The 12,084-nt window shown below is 32.9% G+C and overlaps 1 protein-coding gene across 2 annotated transcripts; it reads right to left on the minus strand.

Moving 5' to 3' along the window:
• Nucleotides 1–3,262: 3,262 nt before the first annotated feature.
• LOC21392666 lies at nucleotides 3,263–4,145 on the minus strand. Of its 2 annotated transcripts, none has more exons than XM_010094836.2 (3): nucleotides 4,010–4,145; nucleotides 3,787–3,910; nucleotides 3,263–3,448 (listed from the first exon to the last, which is right to left on the minus strand). In XM_010094836.2, the coding sequence occupies exons 1-2, from the start codon at nucleotides 4,103–4,105 to the stop codon at nucleotides 3,797–3,799; spliced, it is 210 nt and encodes a 69-aa protein (XP_010093138.1). In that variant the 5' UTR covers nucleotides 4,106–4,145; the 3' UTR covers nucleotides 3,263–3,448; nucleotides 3,787–3,796. The 2 variants fall into 2 exon arrangements, with proteins under 2 accessions (XP_010093138.1, XP_024019202.1); XM_024163434.1 differs by having other exon boundaries at nucleotides 3,772–3,910.
• Nucleotides 4,146–12,084: the final 7,939 nt, after the last annotated feature.

A 12,084-nucleotide genomic window follows, 5' to 3' on the forward strand; every position in this document is an offset into this window, starting at 1 on the left:
TTCTTGGAGCATATTTTTCATTCATCCGTTTAGTTTTATTTATTTTTTTGGTAAAAAGTCAAGAAGTTTATGTGGGCATTCATTTAGGATCTTTATTTCCTATCATGTCATCCATACATAGAGAAGAAATGTGATGTAGCGGGGCGTATTAAAAAAAAATAAGAAAAAGAAGATAAATTCTTATTATCCGTTGATTCGCATAGAATACCAGAAAAACCTGTTGATTCAATCGGAATACCGAAAAATAACTTTTATAAACCTGTTGATTCGTTCACGAATATCAGGAAAATAGGTTTTAATCACCTGTTAATTTGACAGAATATTGAGAGAGTTAAAATAGAGAAGACACTCTAAATTTTATTCATAAAAACTGAACTTCCAAAATAACAATACTGAGTAAGCCTTTAAATAAGCAATTAAAAATACAGATAAAGGAAGCAATCTCAAAACTAATTTTAGAAACTAGCAAAAGGAAACTAAACTAATTTTAAATATTCTAAATTTGAAATTCATAAAAGTTCAAAAATAAGACTAGAAGATATATTAGAAGATATCATAAAACAACTAAAATAAATTAAAATTCGAATTTTAAAATAAAGCATCCAATAAATCGGGCAACTTCCAAATCTGCTCGTGCACTACATCAAAATGTGTTGGAGTTTTGTATTCTATGGAATGGTCAAATAATGCAAATGCACTCTAGGGTTGGCGTCCAATGCGATGGCATGAGTTTGTTTCAATGTTTTAGTATATCTTTTTAATTCTTAGACTATCTCCAATGCAAATATTAATATTAATTGTATATTTACCATTCAAACGTGTGATATGGTATGTTATTTTCATTTTTACTCAAATACATAATGTTATTTAAAATGCTAAATCTATTTTTTCTCATAATTATTAAGTTTTGAAAGTTGTAAAAGTAAACTTTGATGTTTAAAATAATTAAAAAATGTAAAAGTTGTAATTATTACGTGAAAAAGTAAACATTTCAACCAATAACAATCAAATGTCAAATTTCTCATATGCTATACTTCGTGGAAAATTTACCACAAAATATATCATATGAGAAATTTGACACAACAAATAACATTCTATTAAAGAGTGTTTTTTGCACTCAAATATTAAATTTACATTTGACACATCAATTATAACATTGTATTGGAAATACTCTTACAATGTTTTTACTTAGTATCAAGGTTTTTTATAATGGTTAATTTTAAATTTATTAGCAAATTATAATTTTAGTACTTTCACAAAGGAAACATTATTTTTTAACAGTTTTAAACACATTGTTATCACGTGTCTGACAAAGAGAAATACAATAAATCTAAACAAAATACTTTAATGTGCTTTTTTTTATTATTTTTTATTTTTTTAAGTCGCTAGTGCGTCATCCTTTAATCGCAAGGATCATCTCCTCCTTTGCTCACAATTCATGCATTATCGTCATCCTCTACATTGTCCTTTGCAAATGAGTCATGAACCCATATATGTTTATGACTGTCAAAAAGTTGACATTCATTTACAAAAGCACTATAATTACAACTTCTGATGGATTTAGTGAACGTTTTGCTGTTTTGAATTGTTGGGGGTAAAGTGAAATGAACCTTTTTTTTTAATCAAAAAGTTAATATTAAGTTATTGGAGAATGAGAAGAGAGATGGAATTTTTACCAATCAGAAGAGATCGACTCATTGTAGCCTACTCCAATAGGAGTTCAAAGAAAATTTAGAGCCGTTTGGTACACTCGTTTGAATTGTGTTGATTTGAATAGAAAAATCTATGGTTTAAACAGTAGTTCGAACTGACATTTGGTCGTGCGTTTAAAATTTTAATTTGAACAGAGAATATAATCTGAATAAGCATTTAGATGACCCGCAAGAACTATAGTTTGAACTAAAATGGCGTTTGGATTGAAAACAGTTTGGAAATTTGATTCTAAAAAAATTATTTTTAAAATAAAAATAATGATAATGCATACGAAATAATACAACATCTAAAAGTTTATTTAAAAAAATAGGCATTTTTAATTATGGAAATTTATATAAGAAAGGGAAAAAAAAGTTTGGAACACTCGTTAGTAATAGAAACATGAATGTTAGATAATAGAAAACAGTAGTACAACATTAGTTTACAAATAAAAGTCAACGCACAACTAGTACAACTTTAGTCTAGAAATAAAAGATAACAGTAGCAACATTAGTAATTTTAATTTTATATTGAAGTTTAAACATCGAGAGAAGAATACTGACTTTCTACCCATACCATGGTCGTATTTGGTAAGCATTCCACATCTAAGCAACAATGTCATCTCTGAATTCGGCATATTCACTCTTTAACTTTTTCAGAAATTCATACTCCAACCTTGGCTTCCAGTTTATGACACTCTCATCGAGATTCCTTCTCTTGGCATCTCATCCATATATATATATATATTGAAGGAGTGTTGAGGGGATCTATAGAGGATGAATGCGAATCTCTACAGTGAGAGTGGTAGACACAACGGTCAAAAGAGGAGTAGAGAGCAGCGCATCTCTGAGTGAGAGAACAACCAAAATCCAAATTGTGAGGGTGGAAACACTGCAGAAGATTGGTCTGAACAATAGAATTGAGAGAGAAGTAAACTCAGAGTTAACCCGCTTAACTCAAAATAAATTGCCCATTCAATTATAATTAAATGTCTTACCAAACGCAGATTCGGATTGCAGGCGCTAAATCAGGCTGAACTGCTTAACCAAACACGCGCTTAATTGTTAAGCTCCATTGAGGTGTTGACAAGTGAAATCCTAATCTCTAATTGTGCCTTGTTTATTCGCAACAAAGATGCCTTGAACTTAAAGTTCTTACAATCCTGTAGCTATAGTTATAGTGGAATGATAAAAGAGATTACAAGCATTCTTGATAAAATTGCCTTGCAAGTGTGAATCTTGAATCTCTTGGTGAATCCTAAAGCGCTTCCTACATTGGGATATGTGCATGACACATACCATGTTGTCTCAAAAGAACTCGTGAATCATTACACGGCTTGAGCATAATCTAAACTTTAAAGATCAAGCTTTGTCCTCTTAAAATTAGAATTTGTTATCAACTGTGTAAGTTCAAAGATATCTAGTTGCGGGCACCTATAAAAATATAAATAGTAGAAATATCGGTATCTAGATTTTTTGTTAGTATTGATATAGAATTTACTACACATATGTACGGAAATTTATCTAACAAAGAATTTTCGAATAAAACTTTAAAAATTAAAATATTTTCCTTAAGAGATTCAAAGGTATTTGGAACACTTTATTGATTTAAACAAACAATATTCGACATAGAGTTTCAACAGTTTCTTATATAATTTTGGACCAGCCAAGTATACGTCTCTGTGTCCGGTATCTCTTGACGATGAATAGCAAATTGTGAGTTAACCCATATACATCTCTCGATCTTTGCCCGCAATCTGTTGATGAATAATAAATTGTGAGTTAAACCAATTGTGTAAAAGTCGTTGGTTTTTCAATCCTTGGCTATACATCATTGAAAAACAAGAATGATACTCTGATACTATCTTCTTCTTCTTCTTCTATTTTGCTTAGAGGTGAAGAAGTCAGTTTGAACTTACGATACTCAACAATAAAAGGCATTGTAACATATATAGCAATTTGCATATGCAAGCAAGACATAGAGAAACCTATAAACAAAAAAGACACTCAACAAAGTCTCTGAGATATAGCAGATAGTGAGAGAGAGAGAGAGAGTATCAGAAGATTAAAAAATCTGCACCAAAATGGGGTTTACGTAAAGGTTTTCAGGTTTTGGACTCTTTTTGAGCTTTTCTTCTTGCCCGTCTTTCCCTGGAGCTTGGAGACGGCTTGTATCCTTCATTCTCGGCCTCTGAGTCGTCCAAGTCTCTGAAAGATTTCTGCAGATAATTCAGACAAAAAACAAAACATTGTAAAAAAAAAGAAAAAAAAAGTAGAATTTGCTTGAGCTTAATAGATCAGAAAAGAAAAGGGTTTACTTCTCTGATCTCAGCAAAGCTTACGGCATAGAAGGTAACAGCAGCAGCTGCCACAATTCCCAGTATAGGAAGCCCTATTTGATTAAAACCATCCATATTTATCTCTCTCTGTTGTCTCTTAAAAGCAGGAAAATATGTTTATGTTTTATCCTTGAAGAAGGGAATCAAAGGATAAGGTACTCTTCTTTAAATTACAGTCACGTCCTTATATCTTGTCAAAATCACAGTAACACCCTATTGCATTTGTCTAGCACATTTGAACTTTGAACCACAATTTATTCTTTTATCTATTTATTTTTTGCTAAAAGGGTTCTTATTAAAAAAAATTTAAATTTCTATTCAAACCAACAAGATAAATAGTATTCTTAGTAGAAAGACAACATGGTTTTGTTCATGTTGCAGCTCAAGTAAATATAAAAATTTAATGATGTGACGTAATAAAATCTAATTTCATTAATTGTGATTAATTTTCTTGGTCAACCAATCAATTTATTACAAATGTCAGATTAATATTTTGTGACTAAAATTATAATATTGATTGTGGATAAATATTTAAGTAATTATTAAAGCTACACCCATTTATATATGTGTATATACACATATATACATAGTGCATACATATATAAACGAGTTTTCAATGATTATTTTTCCATTATAATTACTTATGAAAATTTAATGACGTGTTGTGATAAAAACTCAATTTCATTAATTGTTATAAATTTTTTTGATCAACTATCTAATTTATTACAACCGTCAAATTAATATCTTATAATTAAAATAATGATATCCATTGATGGGTAAATATTAAAGTAGCCATTAAAACCACAAAATTGTGTTTCTACTTTGTCGTCTAAAGCATGATGTCTTGAGGTCCACAAAATTTTGTGTACCAAAATCCAAACTTGTACATAGTAGGTTTAAAACATGAACATTTCTCTCATCATCATACTAATTAATCCCTTCATGTTGGGTTAATAAGCTGGGGTGGGGAATTGGCGAGCACCTACAAAGAAAAGTTTGGGAGGAGTATACCAAACATTATCAAGACAATCCTTCTGAGTGACTTCTTGGAGCTATGTTAAAACCTCATTTTAGTAGTGTTAATGTTATAACTATACTGCCATGTTAGTGAAATTATATATAATTCATATATATTTTTTGAGATGTATATATAATTCATATATGGTACCAAATAGTCCTTCTTTGGTCCCAATATCACTTAAATTTCATCTATTTGCTTCCTCTGTCGTTCCCTTTTACATGACATCAAACTTTATCATAGAAAATATGCTAAATCATACCTCCACCTTATAACACTATGTAAAGTTGCACTGGGCACACTATAGTGTGACGATGCATTAAAGTATAATGATGAATAAAGACTTGCACATAAGAAATAAGAATTCATTTGTCCACTTTCTTTTTAGGTTTGCTAAGCACATTTGTCATGCTTCACCAAAATCATAATCAAGTTCTTAAAAATAATTAAAAAAAAAGTCAACGAACTTTAGAGGTGTACTCTCATTTACGCACTAGAACAACACGCTGTTAGTTTTCAAGTTTGCTACTATTTAAGTTGAAACGAACAACATAGCTTTTACTGAATTTTTTTTTATGTCGTTTGTTCCAACAAACGACATGTCGTTCGCTTATAACAGTTAAAATCTAACTTGCTTTTGGGATTATATAAACCATTTAAAAAGTAAAATTCTGACTTCCCCAGGATAAAGCCTACGTTCTTCCTTCAAAAGTTTTCATGCGTAGACTTTCTCTTCTGACCCCTTTTTCATTGCGAGCATATATTACGTATCAAACCGAATCTAGAAAGACAATCATTCAACATACAGGGATTATTTAAATATAATATATAAGAATTTGTTAAGTTTTATCACATTTAAATTCAGCAAGCAGGGTGCTTTGGCACCGAGTTTAGGCGCTGCAGCGCTGGAATAGACCTAATTTCTAGCAAGCAGGGCGCTTTGGCGCTGAGTTTGGGCGCTGTTGCGCTGGACTGGACAGAGAGAAGAGCGCCGCGACACTGAGTTTGGGCGCCGCGGCTCTCGGGCTTGCGCGGACAGTTTCTGATTTTTCAGAAACTGACACTGCAGTGCTGTAACAATCAGACACGTTTTTTGAAACATGAATTGACACCAATTCAAATAAAAAATGTGTCTTTTCAAGTCTGGTTGTGTCTGTACGTATTGGTGTGATAAAAAACTATAAAAGAAAAAGAATTGCTGGTAAATCAATGAGAAATAATTCTCTACAATTCTTCTCTCTTCTTGTTCAAAATTTCTAGAAATTCTAAGAGTTCTTGTGTTCTTAGTGTTGTTGTCATTTTGCTTGTAATTAACAACTTGAAGGCTTGTCATATCATGCGAACGATTTACTGCGAACCCGAAGCAATCTCTAACGAGAGGGGGCAAATTACGCTTTAAGGAAAGCGTACTTTCTACGTGTTTCAAGTCTCATTTCCCTCAAGATTTCTAATAATCTTAAAGCATAAATTTGCTGCAATGGAGACCGAAACTACCGTTGCCACTATCAAATTGATGAACCAGGACTTGGTTAAATTGGATCGCTTTGATGGGACTAACTTTACAAGGTGGCAGGACAAATTGATGTTTCTCTTGATTGCATTGAAGATCTCCTATGTTTTGAGTCCGGATTTGGAGCCTATTCCCAAACCAACTGATGATGACACTGAAACGTTGAAGGCGGAACGAAAGAAATGAGAAGAGGATGAGTTGATATGCCGTGGCCACATTCTCAATGCTCTCTCCGATTGTCTCTATGACCTCTACATTAATACATCTTCTGCAAAAGAGATATGGAACGCATTGGAGTTCAAATACAAAGCAGAAGAGGAAGGTACCAAGAAATTCTTAATTTCAAAGTATTTTGATTTTAAATTCTTTGATGATAAACCAATTTTACCACAAGTTCATGAATTGTAAGTAATTGTCAATAAGTTGAGGGCTGTGAAAATTGAACTTCCTGAATCATTTCAAGTAGGAGCAATTATTGTTAAATTGCCTTCTACTTGGAAGGGATATAAGAAGAAGATTTTGCATAGTTCTGAGGATTTTTCATTAGAGCACATACAAAAACATCTTCGGATCAAAGAGGAGTCAAGGGTAAGAGATAGGAATGAAAATTCTTATGAGGCTATTTCCAAAGCCAATTCCATGACTAAGCCCTCACAAACCAACAAGAACAAGAATTTGGGTCCTAAAAAGGATTAAGACAAATTCAAAAAGACATAACCCAACAAGAAACCCAAGGGAGCATGCTTTGTCTGTGGCAAAGCGGGACACTATGCAAGAAATTGCAGCTACAAAAAGAAACCTAGCGATGAGGCTAAGGTGAACTCTGTTGAAGAGGAAGAGATTGTCGCTACTGTGAGTGAAATCCATGCGGTACAAGGCAAGGTTCCTGGATGGTGGTATGACACTTGTGCTACCGTTCATGTTTCCTATGATAGATCTCTATTCAAAACTTTTCAAGATGTGAGTGACAGACAAGAGATTCAAATGTGGAATGAAGTCCGTTCCAAAGTGCTTGGCAAAGGGAGTGTGGAACTTGCATTCACTTCTGGGAAGAAAATCACTCTAGTCAATGTACTTTATGTACCAAATATGAATAGAAATCTAACTAATAGGGATCTTTTGGGTAAGCCCGAGATTAAGGTTGTGTATGAGTCGGGCAAGTTAATCTTGTCTCGAATGGTTCTTTTGTTAGAAAAGGCTATTCCAATGAGAGAATGGTCAAACTATGTACTATTGACAATTCTGTTAATAAAAATGTTGATTCTGCTTATATGGTTGATTCGGTTTCTTTGTGGCATGGTAGATTAGCACATATTGGTATATCAACTATGAAAAGAATGATCAAGTGTGGATTATTCAATTGTGATGTTGATAATTTTAAAAATGTAAAATATGTGTCAAATCTAAAATGATAAAGAAGTCGTTTCATAGTGTTGAAAGAAATTCTCAATTATTAGAATTAGTGCATTCCGATATTTGTGAATTAAATGGAATGATTACAAGAGGTGGTAATCGTTATTTCATTACTTTTATAGATGGTGCATCTACGTATACATATGTTAATTTATAGAAACATAAAGACGAAGCCTTTAATGTATTTAAGGTATATAAAGCGGAAGTAGAAAATCAATTGGGAAGGAAAATTAAAATTCTTAGGAGTGATAGAGGAGGTGAGTACTTTCCAAATGATTTTAATACATTTTGTGAAGAAAATAGAATTATACATGAATGTTCTGCACCTAGAACACTTGAACAAAATGGTTTAGCTGAGGAAAAATTAAATTTTTCTTGAGATGATTAATGCTATGATATTGCATTCTGAGTTGCCATTTAATTTGTGGGGTGAAGCCCTTCTTAGTGCATGTCATATTCTTAATAAAATTCTTTCTAAGAAAAATAAAACATGTCCATATGAGATATGGAGAGGAAGAAAACCCAATATAGGGTATTTCAAAGTGTGGGGGCGTCTTGCTTATTACAAGAACACCGATCTTAAAAGGACGAAGCTAGGTCCTAGAGGGATTAGGTGTGCCTTTGTAGGTTATGCGGTAAATAGCAATGCATACAGACTCTTGAATTTAGAGTCCGATGTGATAGTTGAATCAAGAGATGTAGAATTCCTTGAAGATTTGTTGGCGAATAAGGACAAGTCTCAAAGTTCTACATATGAAGAATTTCGTGAGGAGACATCTTCAAAGATCATTGAACATCCAATTGAGCCGAGAAGAAGCAAGAGAATCCATAAAGAGAAAAGTTTGGGATCGAATGAGATTGATTCTCAACTTATTTCCTTTTACTTAGTAGAAGGAAGTAAGAGTAATGTCACTAGGAAAATTCCTATGATATTACAAGTGGAGGATGATCCCAAAACTTTTAAGGAAGCGATGGCTTTTAGTAGGCCTGTAGGTCGGCCGGGTAGGATCGGCCTTGGGACTGAAATTGGGGCAAGCCGTAATGTGCGGGCTGAGAAAGATTTGGGCTGCAACACTTCTTTAAGCCAACAAACCCGTAACCCTTTGGATTACCTCGGGTAGGCTCAGGGTGATCGGGTTGGTCGGATTGAGCCTTCACAGTGGGGTTCTTGCAATTAAGCCTATATCATTGGCCAGAGAAAACATTGGGATTAGGGGCCTTCACGTTGGGGTTCTTGCAATTAAGCCCATTATCATTGGCCAGAGAAAATGTTAGGATTGGGGGCCTTCACGTTGGAATTGGGCTTGGTCAAAGAAAATGTTGGAATTGGGTAAAAGAAAACATTGGAATTGGGCTGATTTCTTTCTTTGTACGGATAAATTCGGCCGAGTAGGGGCAATATCGGGTTCTTTGATTTGCCCTGTGACCTTACCTGCACTTTGCGGGTTAGGCATTATTGCTACTGCAAAAAAAAAAAAAAAAATCCCACTATTTTTGGTAGGTAGGGTCAACTCGAGCGGGTTCGTCGGGTTCGGCTTGAATTCTTACAACCCTAGCTTCTAGGGATTCAGTTTTTTAGAAGGATGCTATCAATGATGAGATGAATTCAATAATGTCAAACCACACTTGGGAGCTTGTCGATTTACCACCAGCTTCTAAACCTATTGGTTGTAAATGAGTGTTTAGGAGAAAGTATCATACCGTTGGTACTTTAAACACTTTTAAAAGGCTAGATTGGTAGCCAAAGGGTATTGACAAAAAGAAGGAATTGACTATTTTGTTATATATGCACCTGTAGCAAGAATAACGACTATTAGGATATTATTTGCATTGGCTTCAATCCATAGTCTATATGTTCATCAAATGGATGTCAAGATGGCATTCTTAAATGGTGATCTCGATGAGGAGGTCTATATGGAACAACCAGAAGGTTTTGTTCTACCAGGAAATGAACATAAAGTGTGCAAACTTGTAAAATCATTGTATGTATTGAAACAAGCACCAAAACAATGGCATGAAAAGTTTGATTCAGCTATACTTTCAAATGGTTTTGTTCATAACACTTCAGATAAATGCTTATATACAAAGGTGTGTAATAAGTGTATTATCTTTGTATGTCTTTATGTTGATGATATGCTAATTGTGAGCAATGCCATGAAAGGCATAGAAGAAACGAAGAGGTTTCTATCATCTACATTCATGATGAAAGATCTTGGTCAAGTGGATACAATACTGGGTATCAAAGTTAGACTGAATAGTGGGGGTTACGCTCTAACCAATCACACTATATTGAGAAAGAGTTGAAAAAGTTTAGTCACTTAAAGATAAAGGAAGCCAGTACTCCATTTGATCTTAGCGTAAAACTTTTCAAGAATGATGGAAGAGCAGTGGCTCAACTTGAGTATGCAAGTGCTATTGGTTGTCTTATGTATGCAGTGCAGTGCACAAGACCTGATATATCATTTGTTGTTAGTAAATTGAGTAGATTTTCTAGCAATCAATGTGTTGAATATTGGAAGGCCATTGGTAGAGTTTTAGGTTATCTATTGAAAACTAAAAACTTAGGTCTTCAATATTCAAAATTCCCTGCTGTTCTAGAAGGATATACAGATGCAAGCTGGATATCAAGTATAGGAGATAACAAATCAACGACTGGTTGGGTGTTCATTTTGGGAGGAAGTGCTATTTCTTAGAAATCTAAGAAACATACCTGTATAACACACTCAACTATGGAGTCAGAATTTGTTGCATTAGCAGCAGCTGGGAATGGAAAGTCAAAATTTGTTGGAGATTCCATTGACTATGAAGGATGTATCAGCGATATCAATACATTATGATAGTCAAGCCACTTTAGCTCAAGCATATAGCGAGATATACAATGGAAAGTCAAGACATATGAGTCTTAGACATGATTATGTAAGGAAATTAATCAAAGATGGAATAATTTCTCTTACATATGTGAAGTCCATTGAAAATTTGGCAGATCCTTTTACTAAAGCTCTTTCAAGAGATTTAGTAAGGACGACGTCAAATGGGATGGGGCTAAAACTCCTGGATTAAAATCCACCAATGATGGCAACCCAATCTAACATTACGAAATGAATAATTTTAGATTCAATGGGTAATAACAAATCATTGATAAGTGGAGAGTTTCAGCACTAACCATTAAGCCCAAAAAAGAATTTTAGTGCTGGTTGATAAGTGCATGAAAATGCACCATAAATATTACTTTTGATTTACACAATATTAAAATATTTAAGCTTTAATTAAACAATTCCATTATTTTTATTCATAATATTTTTAATTAGAATTTATCTAGTTTTTACTTAGTTATTTACAGATGAAAAGCAGTGTAAAAATCTACACAAGAGGAAGCCATGAAAGCCATATTCACTCAGTCAAAATTAAGCCACACGAGCCAAGAGCTGCGTCAGCTCATTGAGCCATCAGTAGATTTTTGAGTCAAAGAGGTAAGTACATTTTTTTTTATTTTACTGAGTTTCTCTTCCTTGATTTACGTGATTTGTTTTTAGCTTGTATTAAAAAAAAAAGTTGTTGCAAGTTTTCACGTATTCAATCTATAGTTGCTGCAAACTTTTGTTCTTTTTTTTTTGTTCCACCGTCCCTGATTCAAAACCAAAAAAAAAAAAAAAACCTTTTTCATTTTTTTATAGTATTTGTTTTTAGCTTTTCGTAGTTTGTTTCTGTGTTCACCCTTTGAGCATTTGTTACTTTTTTTTTTTTTTTTTTTTTTTTTTTTTTTTACCGTAGTTTTGTTGCTAAAAAGAAAAAAAACGATCTCACATTTTTAGGATTTGTTTTTATTGCTAATTTTATTTTCCCTTTTAGTTTTAAAATTGATTGTGATTTAATTTTTGTAATCTTTTATTTTTGGTAAATTAGGATTTATTTTGTTTCCCTATCTGTATAATTTAATTGTTGATTCTTATATTGTTGTCTAATTTAATTTTTCCTTTATTAGTCTTCATTCAATTTTAGGATTATAATTAAGATTGTAATTAATTGACTAATTTAGATTCCTAATCTAGGATTTTCATAATTTGGTAGATTTAGGCTTTTGACTTTAGGAATAGTTTCCATTAATTAGATTTC

This window comes from Morus notabilis, unplaced genomic scaffold, assembly GCF_000414095.1.
Source record: "Morus notabilis unplaced genomic scaffold, ASM41409v2 Scaffold611, whole genome shotgun sequence".
Lineage (NCBI taxonomy): Eukaryota > Viridiplantae > Streptophyta > Magnoliopsida > Rosales > Moraceae > Morus > Morus notabilis.